The 19048-nt window shown below is 50.9% G+C and overlaps 1 protein-coding gene across 1 annotated transcript in view; it reads left to right on the plus strand.

Annotated features, from left to right (window-relative positions):
- The window catches only part of PFDN1 (prefoldin subunit 1), a 29148-nt gene that overhangs the window by 3096 nt on the left and 7004 nt on the right, over positions 1 to 19048 (plus strand). The window contains exon 3 of the mRNA XM_010211306.2: positions 10464 to 10548. Within this exon, the coding sequence (XP_010209608.1) occupies positions 10464 to 10548 (85 nt within the window). The remainder of the gene's footprint in view (positions 1 to 10463; positions 10549 to 19048) is intronic.

Raw genomic sequence — 19048 nt, forward strand, 5'->3', positions numbered from 1 at the left:
TCTAACGGCTTCATAGATTTTGTTGTGTCCATCACTGTGCAAATGCAGATTAAGTGTTCTTGCTCTAGACCCTGTTCTTTGTCGAGGGGTGCCCCTCTTGCTGTGGTGGTGTTTGAGTTCTACTCGTTCTGCCCATGGGCCTGAGGGCTGCCTTGCAGATTGCTGTTAGGTGCTGGCGAGTCACCCCGGTGGTGGTAGCCTGGGGTGTGTTCCCGGGGGCAGCGTTACTTTCTCTGCACTCAGACACTCTGATCTCCGTGGAAGTGAAGGGACGGAGGAAGCGTGTGCTGTTTGCTGGGGGTGCTGCTCACATCCGCACCGCACGGACGGCCACTCCAAGCGTCCTGCCCTCCGTACCCTGAGCCCGGCTCCTTTCCGAGGAGCCTTCTCTGCCCCACGGGGGAATGTGAGAGTCCCTCCGTCACCCCCGTTCTTGTTCCTTCTGCCTCGTAGTGTGTGTAACACAAAGCAACCCGGCTTCGCTGGCCTCCACATGCTCAGTTTACTTTTACTCCAGCTATTTTGGGCTCAACGTAAGAAATGTCAGTGCCTCATAGCACGGGACGCCCAATTGCTGTGCACTGTACGTACGGGAGGTGCTGGGATAGCATCCGAGTGGTGGCATCCTGCCAGATACATTTCAGTTCTGTTACTTCATACCCTTTTGAAAGGTCTGTTACGTAGCCTGAGACAACTATGCTGCAGCCTGAGACGCTGTGTTGGGCTCGTGCTGCCCAAGCTGTCTGTGAACTGATATCATCCCATTGCTTTGGGAACTATGCTGAAAGTTTAAGCTTCAGAATTCTGTCTGAATATTTGAGAGCTTTCTTTTTACGTTCTTCTAACCTGTAAATAACTGTCTTGTCCAGGTTGGGGAAGAGAACACGAGACGCTAGACAGAGTGAGAAGAGCACTGGGATGCCAAAGTGGGTACTGAGTTTTGAGTTGATACTGCTTTATAGTTTTGAGATGATACTGCTTTATCATCAGTTTAATTCTGCAACCAAGGGAAAAATGCTTAAGGAAATGAGGCTGAAAAGTAAAAGCCAAGCAAATAGTATAGGACAACTTCATTCTCAAGGTTTTCTGTGAGGACAGTTGTATTAATCTGATTTTGACAAGTTATTTTAAGAGCAGATTTAAACGTGTTTCTGATTTTAGTGTGGCTCTTGGTTTTGTTTGAAAACGAGACCAAATAATTCAGTGCAAGCTCACGCTCTGCAATCACGATTCCCAGCGACACTCTTGCCATGCTCCTCTTCTTTACGCAGCTGCAGTGGTTGCGAGGCAGGATTTCAATGAGGAGGGTGGCTCTTGGATCCCCCCGGCACAACCCGCGGGTGCTGCCCCGGCTTCCCGCTCCCGTCGCAGCTCTCCCCAAACCCGCAGGGCCCGCGAGGCTCCGCAGTGCCGCCCGAGCAGCCCTCGGCACCCGCTGCCAGGGCCCAGCTCCGCATGGAGCCCGGCTGCCCGCGCTGGGGCTCGGAGTGAACCCCAGAACAAGCGCGCTGACAGCAGCCCCTCGTGGTCAGTGCGTAGGGAGTAAACGTGAAGCTCCCCGTTCTTGCTGCTGGCAAAAGTGATGCTTTTCAGCGAGCGTTTGGGGTTGCAGGGTCTCCTCTGGAAGGTGAGGTGGCTCACACGTAGGTGCGGAAGGTGACCAGGCAGGTGTCTTTAACGTGAGTAGTGTGGGAGCAGTTGCCATCCTTTCACTGGCCAATCTGTGTTTTGAGAGAGCAAATACAGGATTTGCCAGTGGGCTGTAGTTAGCTGAAAACAGTGGGATGTTGGGAGTCTTGACTGCCTAGTTCTGTGTCAGGCTCAGAAAAGGAGCTTGTTGTGGTGGGCACAGACTCCGTTCCAAGTTCATCTGCTCTGCTTTCCCACATACACTTGTTTCCCTGCTCCCACACTCACACTTACATCTTATCCCTACCCTCCTGGGCTGCTTGATTGGAATCTCTTGGATATCCTGGTCCAGTTATAGCTTCCTGCCTTGCCGGTCTGAATAGTTTCTCCATGAAGTATTTGCTTTTCAGAGAAGAAGAGATTGCCGTGGCAATCTGAAACTTAATATACAAGCTGAATATGTGCCTAGTTCTTGGAAATAACCTGTGTTTCTTTAAAAAAAAGTCAGCTTTAACCAGAGAGCTGGCATCAAATGGGCACGTCCAGCCAATGTTGATTGAATGTATAAACAGCAGAAAAAAAAGCCTTACAGTGGGAAATAATAGTTAAAAGGAAAAATGGGAGAATAGGTGCTTTTACTCAGCCTGACTTAAAATAAATGTGTGGGTTCAACACTGCTGCCCACTTCTTGTGCGTTGTGATAGGAGCTGCTGAATCACCTGCTGCTCTTCTCATGCTTGTCCATCTCGCCAGGGCCGCTTAGCTCTTCAGGAACATATTCCTGTGGGTTTGGGGATGCCGTGCCAATGCCCCTTGCTCTGTGCATCGCTGCCTTCCTCGTCGCAGAGGAGACGCCGGAGAAGGAACTAGCTGAGTAAACGGTTAAAATAACAACCAAGCAGAAGTGGATCGGAACACGAGATAAATTTCTCTTGTAAACTGCCGTAGTGGCTAAAATACAATTTGTTCCTTGGGTATGTGGTTTACATCATTATGAGCTTTGTGGAGCTTGAAATATCCCTGCTTCTGTGCCTCGAAGTGCCATGTGACTTGGCAAACAAAGTGTCTTATTTCGAAAGTCTGCTTAAAATGTAACTTTGCTATTCTGAAACTGCCAGGAACTTGTAGCCCTTTTGAATCTTCCTCTGCTCCCCAAAGGAAGTGTTGAAATCGGGCGTTCGAATCCATGGGAAGCGCTCGGTGCAGGCGCATTCTTTTCAAACCATAGGAATGTCCCTCTGGTTTTTCACGGGCACTTAAACTCGTTGTCCCGTGGCGGGGACAGTCACCCAAGGCACTGGAGCAAAGGGCTTGTGGGAGAGCCGTGGTCCCGCTCGGGGAGGCCGGCGCTGCCGCAATGTGCGACCCTCCTGGGGAGACATTGGGGCCCTTCCCGCTCCGATATGCACACGCGAGCGTAAAATGTTAGACTTGTCACGCGGAACAGCCTTGATATGGGTGGAAAAACCAGGTCTGGGCATCTTCTGGCAGTGCTTCCAACTCTAATTGCTTTTCAAGACCCAGCTGCGTGTTCAAAATCGGGAGGAGGAGGATTTAAGTCATGTCTCCTGCATCAAAATGCTGACGTAATGGATGAGGAAGCCAGCGCTTCACGGTGAGGAGAATGCCATTCCACACCAGCATAATGCTGAGATTTGAGAACCCGAGCGCTTAATTCAGGAATGCTGCAGCCCCTCGCCCCCCCTTCCCTCCCCAGCTATTTGCTGAATTCACAGAATGTGTCAAAAAATAGGCTTGCAGGGAAGAAACGATGTGCTAAGACAATGTCTAGGGCTTTTTTGGTCAACAAATGCTAATTCTAGGGAGTTTGTTCTTGGCAATTAAAGCCATCACGCTGCTGTTTCCTGATGCTGAGTTAACTCCTCTGCACTCGTGGTGCCGCGGAGCAGATCTGCCCTCCCTAACTCCCAGTACCGCAGCATTTCTGTGCTGCTGCTTCAGTTATTACCACAAAGTTGACCTTTCTGATCACAGAAGAGTTACAGAAGATTCTTATTTCATTTCTTGTAAACAATAAAAGAGACAGAAGTGCCTTTAGGGCTCGTTAACCAGGTGTTCAGGGTAACCACTGCTTCCCAGCTTTCTCCTGATCCCTATCCATTTGTGGGCAGTGTGTGTACATAAGTGTATGTGTGTTTATATGTATGCATGTGTGTCAGGATGTGTGTGTAAATATATATTTTTCTCTCTTTTTTCTCGAACTGTTATTCCTCAGGAATTGTGGCTAATTCTTGAAAATACTGGAGACTCTAGCAATGAATCTTGAGTTCCTCTTGCCAGAAGAATTATTTTTTTCTTCAGCTTTCAACTTTCAGGTTCGTTGCAAAACCAGCTGCAAAAATCCCTCGGAAGTGTGTAACCTGGGGGCATGCTGTGGTTATTTGGCTTCCCTAAAACTACTACATATGAAAAATTACAATAATTAAAATGAAAACAAAAGAGAAAGGCACTAGAGACAGGATGAGGAAAATCTACTCTGGTAGCTTTCAGGTTAGTGAACTGCAGTTGTTTGCACTGCTTTTCTTGCAGGCTTTAATCCCAAATGTTGGTTATTCTTGGGTAGTAAAGAGGAGACACTTGCTGTTTTGCTTTTTTTCTTCTTCTTTTATTTCTATTTATCTTGACTGATCCTTCAGGAAGACCTGCTGATGCTCTTTGAAAGCTGGCTGCCGTACTGTTTCATTATTTTTAGTTGCCTTATATTTAGTACAAACTTAAAATGTATATTCCAGCTTTTTTTTCTCTCTCCTTTTTTTTTTTTTTTTAAGAACAGGCTATGAACAATGGTATAAATCTACCGCCTCGTTAAGTGTCTGGCAATGCAGAAGCTGCCGTTTGCAAGTGTGCTGCTATCTTGGTTTGGGGTAACGCAATCTGCTGGCGCTGTTGCCAGCTTCCCCCTCCCACAAGGAGCCAAGCTCCGGGTAAACATGGGCCGAGGGGCAGGGCAAACCCCCCGGGGGGACCTGGGGGGCTTCTCGGGAAGGGAAGATTTTCAGGCCAAAAAACGTGTGCTTTTGTGCTTCTCCTCTAGCTCCTCGCGGTAACCAGGTTTGTGGCCTGCACATCTTCATCCTTGCTGCGGCCCCGTGAAGCCTCCCAGTGTATATCCCTCCCAGTATAGGCTGCAGGATTTGTTTTGCTTAAAGGTATGTGCTGCTTCGGGAGGGAAAAATAGTTACATTTAGCTATATCAGGAATGTCCCAGCGGGACAACTGGCCCCTAAAATAAAAGCCAGTGTTGGAACGGTGTCAGCTAACCCGCTCCAAGGGAGCTGCTTCACAAGGCCCTGCGCAGGGACGTGATCTCCTGCAGGAGAAATTCAAAATCAGGCTGAAAAATATGAAACCCTTAGGCATGAGGGCTGGCAGCACGAATTATAATTAGTCATGATTTTTCTTTTATGTATATATATGTAGAGATATATATAGCTTGTTTGTCTTGCTCGGAATGGGATAATTCAGCTAGGATGCCTGAAGCTGGAATGTGCTGGGTGTTTCAGCAGTGCCTGGCGCAAAGGGCATCGTTTTTAGCAGGATGGACAGGACCCCGGGAGCACCAGGGGCTTCTTGGTGCTTACGGACCCAGGGAGGCAGCTCCCGCTCCGGCCGAGCTCCGCTGCCTGGGATCAGCCTGCTGGAAGCCTCTCTTCCATTGGCTTTGAGCAGTGCTTAAAATGCATTAATCCCCTCCTGAGCGCACGCAAAGCTCGGGGAGCAGTGCAAGTTCAGAATTAAAAAGCATCTTTAAATAGATAAGGGCATGACTGGGCTTAGCTGAACTTTTCACGTGCAGTCGTCTAATATAAATGCTTGGTTTCAAGAAGCAATGTATAGAATCTAAATGGCTGGGCTGTGTTGACGCTGTGGTGATTATTTTGAACTATAAAAACGTGCTAAAAGAATATTAAGGCCTTGTACAGAGGTATTAGTTTTTCTTTTCAGTGTCTTAATTTGCTCTTCTGCATGCAGTTTCCCAAACTCTGTGGTCTGTAAGGCTGAAGTTACAGTAGCCCTTGTGTGAACAGAATGGACGTTTAGATTTGCAATTCGTTGTCATTCTGGAAAAATAATACTGGGGCTTTCCCATCTGTAGAACTGCTGCTCACTGTCAGACAGGGGCTACGTGTTAACATGGGGCAGCAGAAAACTGGGAACCTCCGGGGTACCTGTGCACCAGGGCCGTGTGGACCCAGGTTGTCACTTCAGGATGTGGAATCTATAAAACTTCCCAAAGAAACGGTAGCAAATTGTATGTAAAACTGTTGGCCAACTGCCTGTTGCTCCTCTTCTGAGAAATACGTGAGCTTTTAGGAAAGGGAAAACGGGTAAAGTGCTGCCTTTGGATACAGATGCCTAATGCCAAAAGATGCAGCTGTAAAGATTAAAGATGTTGAAGTCGTGAGCAATGAAAATAGGGACTTTTGCTGGAAAAATCTTTAATTACGGGCTTCGCTGCGACTCCGCCTGTAGTAACTGGCATGTCATAGTGTACAGGCTTGTGCTGAACAAATATCTCCATAACCTCATTCCTTGAGAGATGAGTGCTTCAGTATCTAATATTATGCTTTCAAGTCCAATTAACAGTACGTTTTGGCATAAACAGCTTGAGTTATGGAATTACTTACCCTCAGCAGACATCACGCTGAGGGTGGGTACGTGTGGTACGAGGAGCGGGCGGAGGACACGGTTGGTGCCGCTGCCAGCCAGGGCAACCAGAGCCCAAGGGCCGTTTTGGCTGGGCCGTGGAAATATTTAGCAAACGGGGCACCATATCTAGAAACTTCACGTGGAAGGGGTCAGAGATATTTTCAGAAGGAAACGAGCAGCGTCTCTTGCAGACAGGGTATGCCACTTCCTCGTCTTGGTGGAATAAAACATCTGGCGTGGAGCTAGCAACGGGCTGCAGGGAATAAAATAGAAACAAGTGGGAATATTTAGAGTGAGGTTTCTCTTTCAATTCCCTCGTACTCTGTTTTTGTTCTTCCCAGTGCAGGAGCAGCCGCCGTTGGGAGACTGGAGTGTGCAGATGCAGGCAGCTGGAAAACACTCTAGTGCCTGAAAGAGCTGCCTTTGTAGGCCGGGTTTGGCTGGACACTGCTGGCCTGGAGGAGGCCAGTTCTTCGTAACCTACTTTTCACTGCTCCGTTTGGGGTTTTCGCTTCTGTGTCTCTGTGTGGGGTATCGAGAGGGGAGCAAATAGTTGCCCTGCTGGTATTCACCACTGCCTTTGAAGTGAGTGACCGCTGAGACTTGGTGAATCCCTCTGTTACGAGCCAGATATTTCTGGTGTTGTTTGACAGCAGTGCAAACAGCCCTCCTGGTGAGAGAGGACTGTTACTGAGCTGGGCAATTCATGTGGTGGTCAACAGTTTTCTTCTGCTTCATTGTCGTGGTGGTCTAGATTATTATTGTGTGCTGCAAAATTTCTGTCCCCATTTAAGAAAAGCTTTGCTGCTGAGGGATGAGACAAGCGAGCTCAGTGCTCACCTGTGTCAGCAGAAAGCAAATCTCTCCCGGATAACTTTATTTTTCCTTTTTCTTCCTCAAACTGTAGGTACTTAAAGTCAGCCCAGCCGAGCGTATGAACTCCCAGGGCTCAGAGCCTCCTGCAGCGGCCTCTGGTGCATTGGCCGAGCGGTTGGTTGAGTAACGCTTTGGTGCTGCCCCAAGGCCTTGGTATCTCTCGTATAATCACCACGTGAAACAACAATTCAGCTTCCCAGAGCAGCGCGTGGCCCCGCAGCCCCGCGCTCCCGCGTTCCCGAGCAGAGGAACAACTTTCTGTTCGTGGCTCCCCGCAGTGAGCAAGTGTCTCGGCTGAAAATATTCCCGCTCCGGGAAGGATTTGGACTTCAAAACCCTCTGTGGCTCCTTCATGAGCCTAAAAAAACTCACAAACAAACCCACTGAGCTGGGGAAAACAGTACAGCAGAATGATAGCGCCTTCCCTCGTCTGTGAGGGAGGAAGAAAGCAGTCTGCTTGCCTTTTCTATAGTCAGATTAATTGAAATAATGAAATGCAGATAAACCCAACTCTGACTTATTACAAATGCCTTGTGACAAGTGAGATGGGCTTCTACTTTTTCCCATCCTTGCCATAAGCCGTGCATTTTCGTAGGTAAAAAACTTTGGCCAAGGTCTTGAAGGGTCTAGAATCATAGACCCGCTATGGCTGGAAAAGCCCTTCAAGATCACTGAGTCCAAGTGCAAACCCGTCGCCTCCACCCGTCGTATCCCAGGCTGGAGGCCGCAACGCTGTCCCTGGCGGGTTGTAGAGTGAGGCCATGGATTGGATTAGCTGGATGTGGTTTAGAGATCCAGCTTTGGAAAAGCGCAGCTGCGAGGCTGGGCGCTTGGCAGCCCTGTGGCAGGAAATGAAGGCGGCTCTGATGCAAACCTGTCGCAGGGACATCTGATCCGCGCCCACGGGGGCTGCGGCGCTTGTGCCAGGCTGCCCACAGGAGTCTCTGGGTGCTGACTTCAGCCCTCCTTTTCTGCCTTCGCTGCCGCGTGTCTGGGAGGGCAGTGCGGAAGGGTGGGAGGGAGGGAGGATATTTTCCCAGATGGCTGCTGTTGACATTTGCAGAAGAGAAGTTAAGTCAGCGACTTACTCATTCCGAGCACCCTTGTGCCCTGTAGCGCTCCCCGAGCCTGCGGGGATCCCTCCGGGCCATGCAGATCCCTGGAGACTTCGCAAGTTACATGGAGGGGAAAAGAAAAACTGATCTAAATGATGCCACCTTTCAATGCTGTTATTTTGGCTTGAGGGTGCCCGTTAAACCAAGATTGTCAGTTCTGCTCTGCACCTTGGGGAGGCAAATGGGAAGGTCCTGGAGAGCTGTTCCCCTCTCCAATTTGAGAGGAAGGGATTGAAGGAAAAATAGTGCGAGTGAGCAGTGATGAACAGGAGCAAATAGGAGGAATTAGCATGATCTGGGAGAGACGGGAAAGGGTTGGGGCGAGATTTGGGAAAATTGCAAAGAGAAACAGTGCCAATGAGTGTAGAAAAGAGAAGGTACCTGGGGATCGGGGACAAGGAGGACTCATGGCGAAATGCAGTTGAGAAGCACTGAAGAGTTTTAATTAGCAATGTGTTATAATTAACCCCAGCTCTGCTCCCGTGCATTTCAGGATGGATACGGCAGGTGGTTTTCCTTCAGCCTTGGCATTAACGGTGCAGGGAGTCCTCATTTCCAAGCCCGTTTTTGCTCCCTGGCACCTTCCAGGCCCGGAGCGAACGCGTCGGTGACGCCCTGCGTCGGGGGCCTTGTTCCTGCAAACAGAGTTCAAGGTTCTGTGCAGCAGACAGGGACTGCAGCCTCACTCTGCCCTGCCTAAAGGTGCTCCTTGTAACTGTGCGAGCAGGAGCTCTTGTCACCTGGCACAAAGACATGGGCCCAGACAGAGGTTCATGCTGGGGGGACCTCGCTGGAGTGACGTGGGGAGGCTCCTGCATCCCCTGGGAACGTGAGGGAAGGGCTGATCCGCCTCTTCGCATCCGGGAGGATGACGGGCGGCTGCGAAGGGTGCTGAAAATTCCCCTGAACCGAACCTTTACCGTTCTGGGGGATGCCAGAGCCACGGGCTGAGAGCTGCTTCAATGCTGCTGTTCCTTCAAAAGCTCCTCTGAGCAAATTGGACCCAGAATCCCAGAGGGGCTGAGTTTGGCAGGGACCTTTAGAGACCATCCAGGCCAGCCCCCGGCTCCAGCAGGGACAGTCAGAGCACGGGGCACAGGGTGGCATCCAGGCGGGTTTGGAGATCTCCAGAGCAGGAGACTCCACAGCCTCTCTGGGCAGCCTGTGCCAGGGCTCTGGCACCCTCACAGGAAAGAAGTTCTTTTCCACATGGAGAAGGAGCCTCCTGTGTTTCGATTTGTACCCGTTACCCCTTGTCCTGTCACTGGCCACCACCAAGAAGAGCCTGGCCCCATCCCCTCCGGAGTTTGTACGTGTTGCTAAGATGCAGCTCTTCCTGCCATCTAGCTGGGCTGCCTTGAGCGGGACGGGGTGGAAGTATCTCCCAAATCCTCTGTGGGCGAGTTTAAAAAAAACACCCTGGGAGCTGTGATAGCCCAGTCACAGTGATGGTTCCCCTGCCGTTGTCTCTGGTGAAAGCAATGGGGTCCATAGCAAGTGTTGTTTTTATTGCTTTACTTTATTGTTGTATTTTATTGCTTTAATTTAGAGCTTTAATTTGCAGTAAAATAAAGCAGTAGTGTGCGGCCCTTACCAGTTGAGAGGAGCTGTCGTGACTACCTGCTGCTTGTGATGAGGACCTGTTTGATCGGTGTCCGATGGGTCTCTGATCCATCCAGTGTGCGAAGGACCGCTCTCAAAAGCTGTTACATGTCACAGTGTTCAAGGACTGTGAATTGTGCGTGGAAGCTTCTGCGCATCCCTTTCCGTTGTCCCAAGCAGGAGGGGAGGTTGGTGAGCAGCACCGAGGGGCAGCGCTGAGCTGCATCTTCTGCCAGGTGGCTACACAAGACTGGCAAAGGTGAGAAGTGGAAAGAAAGCCCAGAGCTGGTTACCTTAATAACAGACAGTTTAGCTGGGGTTGGTTGATAACCCTCCTTGGTCCTTTAACAGCTCGTAAGCATCGTTCTGCAGCTGTGTGTTTGCTTTTTTTCCCTTTGTGTTTTGGGTCACCAGTCATAGCTGATTCTTCTGTCTTTGCTCAGATCATGCAGATCGAGAGTAAATACTTGCAAAAGTCATTGTGGTTTAGCTTGGTGCACAGTTAGGTATACAATATCCAAGTTAGATATAAAATACCCAACAGTTGTGTCTCTTCTGTTTTTCTTTTAGGTTTATTCTTCAATCTAAAGGAGTGATTCATAATCAGCTCTTAGAAAAACAGAGAATAGCGGAAGAGAAAATTAAGGAATTAGAGGTAAGTGGGTTTTTTTTGGCAAATAAAGATAATGAAACTAGAACATGAAGGTCAGCAGGATGCTCTTTTGGACTGGTACTCTTCATTCTGAAGATTCATAACTAGGGGAATGTAGGGGCTGCAAAAAGTAATGTACAAGTATTTGGTTTCTGTAGCAGATCTGCAAGCTTGTGAGCGCTGTGGAGAAGGTGGGTAGGGATTGATTGCTCGTGAAGAAAGCTGGAGATGAGGGTTCAGATGAGATTGCTAAAAGCCAGGTGCAAAGCTAAATGATGTATATGTGTTTTTTGCAGCAGGTAGGTAATGTGAAACTCCTTCAGTGCTGTGAATATTAAAAATTCACATTGGTTAAAGAGAACTGTACGAATGCATGGAAGGGAAATCCATTGAGAATTACCAAATATGTAGAAATTACATCCTGCTCAGGAAGTCCCTGAGCTAAAAATGTCCGAAGGCTGGGAAAGTATTAGGAGGAAGCACCCTATGTGCCTTATGCTCTGCCCCAGGCATCCGCTTGTGGCTGCTCTTGAAGACAGGATGCTGGGGCAGATAGGACTTTGTTCTGACACTGTGGTCGGGCGCTTCCGTGTGCTTATGTCTGTCTAGCTGGAATATCTGAGGGGGAGAAGAATATCTAGGAAATACAAAGAAGTCCCTGCGCAAGCTCCATCTGCCCAGGCAAGTTATCTAGTGAATCTCGACCATCTTCTAGGAGCTGTACGCGCAGTGGTGGTTCAGAACGTGCTTTCTCAAGGCTATTGGTGTAATTTTTTTTTTTCTTAATGCCTGTAAAATAGAATTAAGGCCAGCCTTGTTCCTTACTGTTTGAGGAATGACAGAGAAAGGAAAGACTGAGCCGATTCAAGCTACCTACCTAGTATGTTAGTGTGTTGGAGAAGGTGGCTGCAGACCAGGTAACTAGGGACCAAGAAGAAGCAGTAGGAAGTGTGTGCTCTGCTAGGACTGCACGCTTCCGTTTGTGTTGTCTCCTGCTTATGCAAAAGCAAAAGTAGAGGTCATTTTTCTAATTGTTTCTTAAAACTCAGCCTGGCTGGGGTGCTGTAGGGCAAGTGTATTGGCACACGTCACGTTGCACGCAGTGCTTTCTGTGTTAGATGAGAAGAGGTTTTGTGTTTCTGGCTGCCTGAACCTTTTCTACACAGGGAAAACAAGTGCTTCATGGATAAGCTATGGATTTTGGGGGCGATACTGCACACAAGGCTCAGATGTTTTTATGGTCATGTGGTAAAAGTAATTGTGTCCTGGTTATGCTGGAGCCGTCGTGGATACTGATGGCTTTGGACAAAGTCAGCCCCACGAATGGAACTTCCTAGCAGTATTTCTGGAGCTGGAGGTGTTTGGAATGAGATGAAAGCTCCCCGAGGGCAGTTTCATGGGGCTGTGGTCGGCTTTTGAGCTCCACGTGCCCCTCAGCAGCGCGGCTCGCTTTCTGCCCGTGCTGGCGGGTAGCAGATCTCACCTCCCCAGCTCCCAGCCGGTGGTGTGGAGCAGAACGGGTTATGGCCACTGAATTGAAGTTCCCAGCAACAGTGACTACCTCAGGAGGTGGCGGAGCGGGAAGATGCCTGCCGCTGGCTTGGTTATCCTTTTCAACCATAGATAGGCTAAGGTTGCCAAAACTTACAACGGTTTGCTTTATGGGACCTTTCGAGTCTACCTTCTAATTACTCGGTTTCCAGCTGGCTGTTTTCCAGCTCCGTGTTCCGTGGGCTCGGGATTCCCCGCAGGAAGCGGATAAGCTCACAGCCTGACAGCTCCTGGAGCCTGGGATGTCAGGGGAAGTACCTGAGGCCAAGTCGGAGAGCACTTATCAAAGGAGCAGGGGGTTTTGCTGCTGAAAACGACTTGTGACAGAAGCAGGAAAGAATGTGAAACTTTTGTGACCTTGTGCTTCCACTAACTGCATCATAGTAAAATATCAGACCAAGATAGGTTAAAACTTCTCTAGCAATTATTAAAACGGGAAGGATTGTAAAACTAGGGTTTATGTTTTACGCTATTGACTACCTGAGTTCTTACTCATTTACTAAAGTAGTAGCTGAACCAAGACCACTGGTGTAACGCTCCAGCGTGGCTGCTCTGGTTTCTCTGGTGACACGAGCTGGGACGGAACCATTGCCAAGGCACTGTGAAATGTGTGTTTTAGATATGGGCCTGAATTTGAGAAATCTCCTCTCCTGTAGCTTGCTGCTGTTTCCAGGGAAGCACGAGCTGGTGGTTGGGTAGCCCTGCTCAGCTCTCTTGTACAGCCGTGGACTTGCGCCGCGTGGAGGGATGTGGAGTTTAATGCGCCTCCGAGGTGGGAGCTGACGTTTCTGAATGAACTTTGAAAACAGAAACAGGTTTTGCCTCCAGCTCAAAAGCTTCTTTTCTGCCTCCTCCGCTCTCGGCGGCAATGAGCGATTTCAGTCGTTCTTCTCTCGCTCCCCAAGTGGCTGTGACGTTGCCAGACGGCCCAGCCCAGCAGCAGCAGGAGCTGCGCGCTCCTCTGCACAACTGAGGGTAACGCTGGGCTGCTGCCTTCGGTGACCTGCGACACCGGCGTCCTGAGGACACCAAAGGAGCGTGAGGGCAGACACAAACAGCTACCCTGCAAAAAAGGCAGGGTAGCTGGAACCTTTCAGCTCAAGGCGATGGGAATGTGTGTGTGCGCTGAGCATCCCCCGAGCGGAGCTGTCATTCATTGTGCTGACACTGAGAGAGACCTGGACAGGATGGAGAGCTGGGCACAGAGGAACCTTGTGAGGTTCAACAAGGACAAGTACAGGGTCCTGCGTCTGGGGAGGGATAACCCAGGCACCAGGACAGATTACGGGTTGACCTCCTGGAAAGCAGCTCCCTGGAGAGGGATTTGGGAGTCCTGGTTGACACCAAGTTACCCATGAGGCAGCAATGTGCCCTTGTGGCCAAGAAGGCCAATGGGTTCCTGGCTGCACCAGGAGGAGCGTTGCCAGCAGGGCCAGGGAGGGGATCCTGCTCCTCTGCTCAGCCCTGGGGAGGTACCTGGAGCATTGGGGGCAGTTCTGGGCTCCCCAGGACAAGAGGGACATGGAGCTTCTAGAGAGGGGCCAGCGCAGGGCCACGAAGATGGTGAAGGGCCTGGAGCATCTGTCGTGTGCAGAAAGACTGAGCAAGCTGGGCCTGATTAGTCTGGAAAAGACTGAGGGGAGATTTGATCAACATGTTCAAGTACCTGAGGGGTGAATGTAAGGAGGATGGGGCCAGGCTCTTCGTGGTGGTGGCCAGGGACGGGACAAGGGGTAACGGGTGTAAGTTGAAACCCAGGCAGCTCCATCTCCATGTGAGGAAGAACTTCTTTGGTGTGAGGGTGCCTGAGCCCTGGCACAGGCTGCCCAGAGAGGCTGCGGAGGTTCCTTCTCTGGAGATTTTCAAACCCGCCTGGATGCAACTGGGTGCCCCGTGCTCTAGGTGTCCCTGCTGGAGCAGGGGGTTGGACTAGGTGATCTCTAGAGGTCCCTTCCCACCTCAACTCTTCTGTGGTTCTGTGAGCGGGATCCCCGGAACGCGAGCAGGCCGCGAGCTCCACGGAGGTGCCGCGCGGCCTCCCGCTCCTGCGCGGGAAGGGCTTCCCGCCCAGCAGCAGCGCTTGGATTTTTCCAGTCCTGATAATATCACATTCTTGTTGTGTTTCGCTGTACAAGGGGTGTGTGTGAAATCTATTTTGAAAGCATTCTGAAGGGATGAGCCCGGGCTCTTTTTAGCTCAGCAATGTTTGTGCAGTATTAGAAGAAAAACCAAGTAATGTTTTTCTTCCCTTGTTTTTAAGGAAACATGATAGGCGAGGGGTGGAACAGTGCTTTGTTTCAGGAAATGTTATCCGTTTCCACTGGAGGGCTCGATGGACTCTGTTTTTAATGTGGCTTTTTAAAAAAGAACAAACTCTGCGATGTTATAAAGACACGGAAAATTGGTTCTGGTAGGGGTGGAGAAAGCGATTATCACTGTGTGTTTTCTCTGGTAATATCTGATAATCCCCCCCCCCCCCCTCGCTATATTCGGCCTGTTTAGTTGTCAGGCGTTGTCAGACTAAATTGCTAAAAATAACGAACGGGGGGGCGGGGGCTGTGCTGGGCAGCTCCGGCCACTGGGTGCCACCGTGTTTCGTGCTGGGTGAGCAGGGCCGAGCAGCCGCAGCCGGCGCCGCACACGGGCCCTGCGCACGGCGCCCCTCAGTGCCCCCGTCCCCCGCGGGTTCCACGCGTGTGGAGGGAGCTCGAGGTCCCACGTGTGGCTGCAGGAGAACATGCAATGTGGAGGGGTTGCTTTCTAATGCAGAAATGCAGGATGGGGCCAGGCTCTTCTCTGTGGTGGCTGGGGACAGGACAAGGGGTAACGGGTGCAAATTAGAACACAGGAGGTTCCATCTCCATGTGAGGAAGAACAACTTTGCTGTGAGGGTGCCCAAGCCCTGGCACAGGCTGCCCAGAGAGGCTGTGGAGGCTCCTTCTCTGGAGATCTTCAAGCCTGCCTGGATGCGACCGGGTGCCCCGTGCTCTGGGTGTCCCTGCTGGAGCAGGGGGTTGGACTGGTTGATATCCAGAGGTCCCTGCCAACCTCAACCATTCTGGGACTCTGTGAAATTCTTCAAGTGATCCCTAATTTTTTATGTCTATGTGTCTCATTTCATGGCTTAGATATCTCTGCGGTGCTGTTTGCTGATGGCAAGAGGAGACACCGCTGCCCTTGGAGCAGCCGCCTCGTCTTTCCCTCGAGCTTTCTCGTGTGTTGCTGCATCCCGGGGCGCAGCGCCCGCGGGGCCGCTCTGCCGCTGCCAGACAGGTTTCCCTGTTCCCGCAGGGCACGAGGTTGGAACAAAGGTCAAGGAGCTGAGGAGAAGGGCGAGATCCCGGCACCAGGTCAAGGGGCAGCTGAGGAGAAGGGCGGGATCCGAGCACTGGGTCCCGTGAGCAGGTTCGGCCAGGCCGGCTGCGCTCCCTGGTGCTGCTCTGCACAGTCCTCTGGGTTTGTGTTGAAACCCTCAGCGGGGAGGCCGCTCTGCGGGGAGCTGTAACGATGTGCAAACAACCCCCTTGGGACTTGTGGTGGCTTTCGCAGACCACTAAGCAACCAAAAGAAGGTAGCAACGTGAGGTCCTTACCACGCTGGGCCAATGTCTTCCCAAGATTTATAGCCATGAAGCTCTCATCCCATTGTTTGCTTGGTAGAGGCCAGTGCCCAGGAATGCCTGGTGGGCTTCTTAAATAAACAGGGCAGAATAAGGAGTGTTGCTGTTTGCTTTGGAGCAGGGAAGCTCAAGAGTAGCTCTCTGTGCTTCAGTCCAGAGCAAGTTTCACTCCGCATCCTTGTGCTTTCCTCTCACCCCCTCGCTGGCGCGTGGCTGCCTGGGACGCGCTTCGGACCCGTGGTGCTGCCGCAGCTGCGCCACCCCTTCGAGGAGAGCCCGGAGCGCGTGCAGCGATAGCGGGCGCCGGGCCGGCACCGCGGCGCTGGCTGCGTTTGGAAACGCTCTTTTGTGCAGCCCGGGGCCCGCGCTGCGGTTATGGCTTGGGAACAAGCACAGGTTTCCCTGGCGCAGATGACTTGCAAGTTTGGGGCGTTGCTGGGAAGAATATTGATTTCCCATCCCTCTCCTTCCTCCTTTCCCCTGCTTTGAATGTTTTGGGAGGCTTTTTTTTAATTTTAATTATTTTTTTGGTCTCTTCTAACATTTTCATTTAACAGTGCCTGATGTTGCAGGATTCAGAGCAGTCTTATCCCCTTTCTTGCTCTCCCCTGAGTCACAGTTTGTAGTGGGGGCAGCTTTCCTTGGCAGTGTGTGATTCAGACGCTCTCTGCAGCTGACAGAGGTAAGTGTGTCCCGGGGGTCACTCATCCCTGCAGGAATCTTCCTCCTCTGCTTGCTGCAGAGCACGGCCGCATGTCTGGTGTTGGCAGAGCTGGAGCAGGGAAGAGGATCCCACGTGTACGATTAATGTTTGGACTTGCACGCACCCCCCGAAGGGAGCAGTGGGAGCTCCGTAAATTATAGAGATGGCTGCAATGAGTTGCAGAACTTCAGCGAGCCGCCCACGAGGAGCAGCCGAGACACGAGTGGAAAACTGTACAAGAGGGAGGCTAAGGCAGCTGCGTGTGTCTTAATGTTCCCCTTGGGCACTCCCGTTTGGACTCCGTGGTGATCTTGGAAAATTCACTCAACCTCAGTCATGCTGACTGCTGCCATCCGGGCTTGGGGCTGTGCTCTCAGTGAGGACACTAGGAAAAGGCTGCAGGCTCAGCTTGATTTTTAATGACTTGGGTGATGCAGCTGCCTGCATGGGCTTGTGGCATCCGCAGTCACTTCCATAGAAGAGCAGGGATGGCCAAGGAGAGCCATTGGCATGAATCTGCCCTGTGCAAAGGTGCTTGTTTTGAAGAAGGGCTTAGTTGAAACTTACTTTTTTCCCCATAGATCTGGCTTGCTTATGCTGCAGGAGAAGCACCTACATTCTCCAGTTTTGAAAGGAAAAATACTCTGAGCAATGAGGACAATGGGCCTTAAAAATAATAAAATAGTGAACTGGATTGTATGAGCAGACAGTGATGTGGACTGAGAAGAGGCCGAAGGGCAGAGCTCGGAGGGTTTTGGTCAGCAGCGCACAGTCCAGTGGGAGGCCTGCAACTACTCGTGGAGCTCAGAGGTCAGTGCCGAGTCCAGCCTTGTTCAACTTGCCCATCTGGACCTGGAGGACGGGGCAGAGTGCCCCTCGGCAAGGCTGCTGTGATGCAACCCAGGAGCTGATGGGCTTCAAGGCTGTGCTGCCGTTCACGTGGGCCTCAACAGCATGGAGAGGGGGACAGAGAGGAAGCTCGGGAAGTTCTGTGCGTGGCAAGGAATGACCCTGTGTGGCCTGCTGGAGAGTGGCTCTGTGGAGAAGGACCTGGGAGGCCACCAGGCTGGCCATGACCCAGCACGGTGCTAGAGGAGCTGATGGCCTCCGAGGCTGCAGCAGGATGAGCGTCGGCAGGAGGCCGAGGGAGGTGACACTGCCCCTTGGCCAGGCAAGGTCACACGTGGGACCTGTGTCCAGCCCTGGGCTCTGCCTGGAAGACAGACATGGAGCTACTGGAGTGAGTCAGCAAAGGGCTGCTGAAAGCTCAAGAGGCTGGAGCATCCCTCCGGCGAGGAAGGGCTGGGAGCGCTGGAGAAAAGGCTGCGGGAGATCTTAGGAGTGGGGTTAAATATCTGCAGGGAGAGTGTAAAGAGGATGGGGTCTCTTGTCAGCAGTGGGCAGTGAGGAGAGGAGAGGCAGCAGGCACAGAAAGAATCACAGGAAGTTCCTCTGAACACAAAGAAAAGCAGTTTTCCCCTGAGGGGGACAGAGCACTAGGACAGGTTGCCCAAGAGGTTATAGCACCTGCGTCCTTGGAGATGCTCAGAAGCTGCCTGGATGGTCCTGAGCAACCTGAGTCTTTGGGAGCACGAGGGCTACACCTGAGCTCAAGTGATGAGGACCAAGCAACCTGCTCCAGGGGACCCAGTTGTGCAGGGGGGCTGCACTAGATGGTCGCTGAAGGTCTCATCCAACCTCAGGCATTCTGTGGTGCTGTGAAAAGGTGGAGACTGTAGTGGACACGGAGAATTAACACTATTAGGGCAAGAACACTCTTTCTGGAGGAGCTCTCTGGTGTTTTTGCAGATCAGAAGTAAATGCTGCAGGATTCGGGGCATGGTTAATGCTGCCTTTGGTTCCTTTTGTCTCTTAAATTGACTCTGCTGATAGTAACAGGAAGAACAGGCCTTATTTCATTGCTTTCAGGGCTGTGGATGAATCAGACCAACTTAACTTTTCTTTATTTACAGATCTGCAGTTCACCTTGTTGCTAGTCAAAAGGGAAGATAGCAAGAGAACTGTTTCCTTAATGCCTCACTTATGCCCATGTATATTTTTATAGACTGTTTCACTTTTATCCAGATCGCATCATCTCACTCTTGCCCAAATTGGTGGCAGTTGATTCTGTGCAGCTGGAACCTTGTGGCTCCTCGAGGGAGCAAGTGCTCTTGGAGGTGCAGGGAAGAAGGTGTATCTTCTTTCAGGGTGGTTTATAAACCTGGCTTAGGTTTATAGCCCTCTATCAAAAAACAGAAAATTGTATGTCCCTTGTGGAAAGTCCCTCAAGAAGCAAGTCTTGTGCTAAATATCACACAAGTCACAGGTCACAAAAGGTTAAGTTCTCGCTTCATAGGGATGGAATGAACAGATTCCTCATGTTTAAGAAGGATTTAAACTCCCAGCCCCCTGAAAGGATCTGCCCCTGGGTTAAATTTGGGGGAGGAAGGGGATGTCCATCTGAAAAATCTAGTTTTTATAAAATCTGCTTGCAGGCAATGCTGATTTTGGTGGAGCTTCCTGTATTTAGAATGTTATTTCTGTATGAATGTTCTTTTACAGGGCTGGAGCTTTCATTTTGAGGATCCCTTCATAGCAACAAGTTTTTCAGCTCTCAAAGCAAATACTTA

This window comes from Tinamus guttatus, unplaced genomic scaffold (assembly GCF_059628265.1).
Source record: "Tinamus guttatus ecotype Peru unplaced genomic scaffold, ASM5962826v1 Tinamus_guttatus_pri_ptg000155l, whole genome shotgun sequence".
Taxonomy (NCBI): domain Eukaryota; kingdom Metazoa; phylum Chordata; class Aves; order Tinamiformes; family Tinamidae; genus Tinamus; species Tinamus guttatus.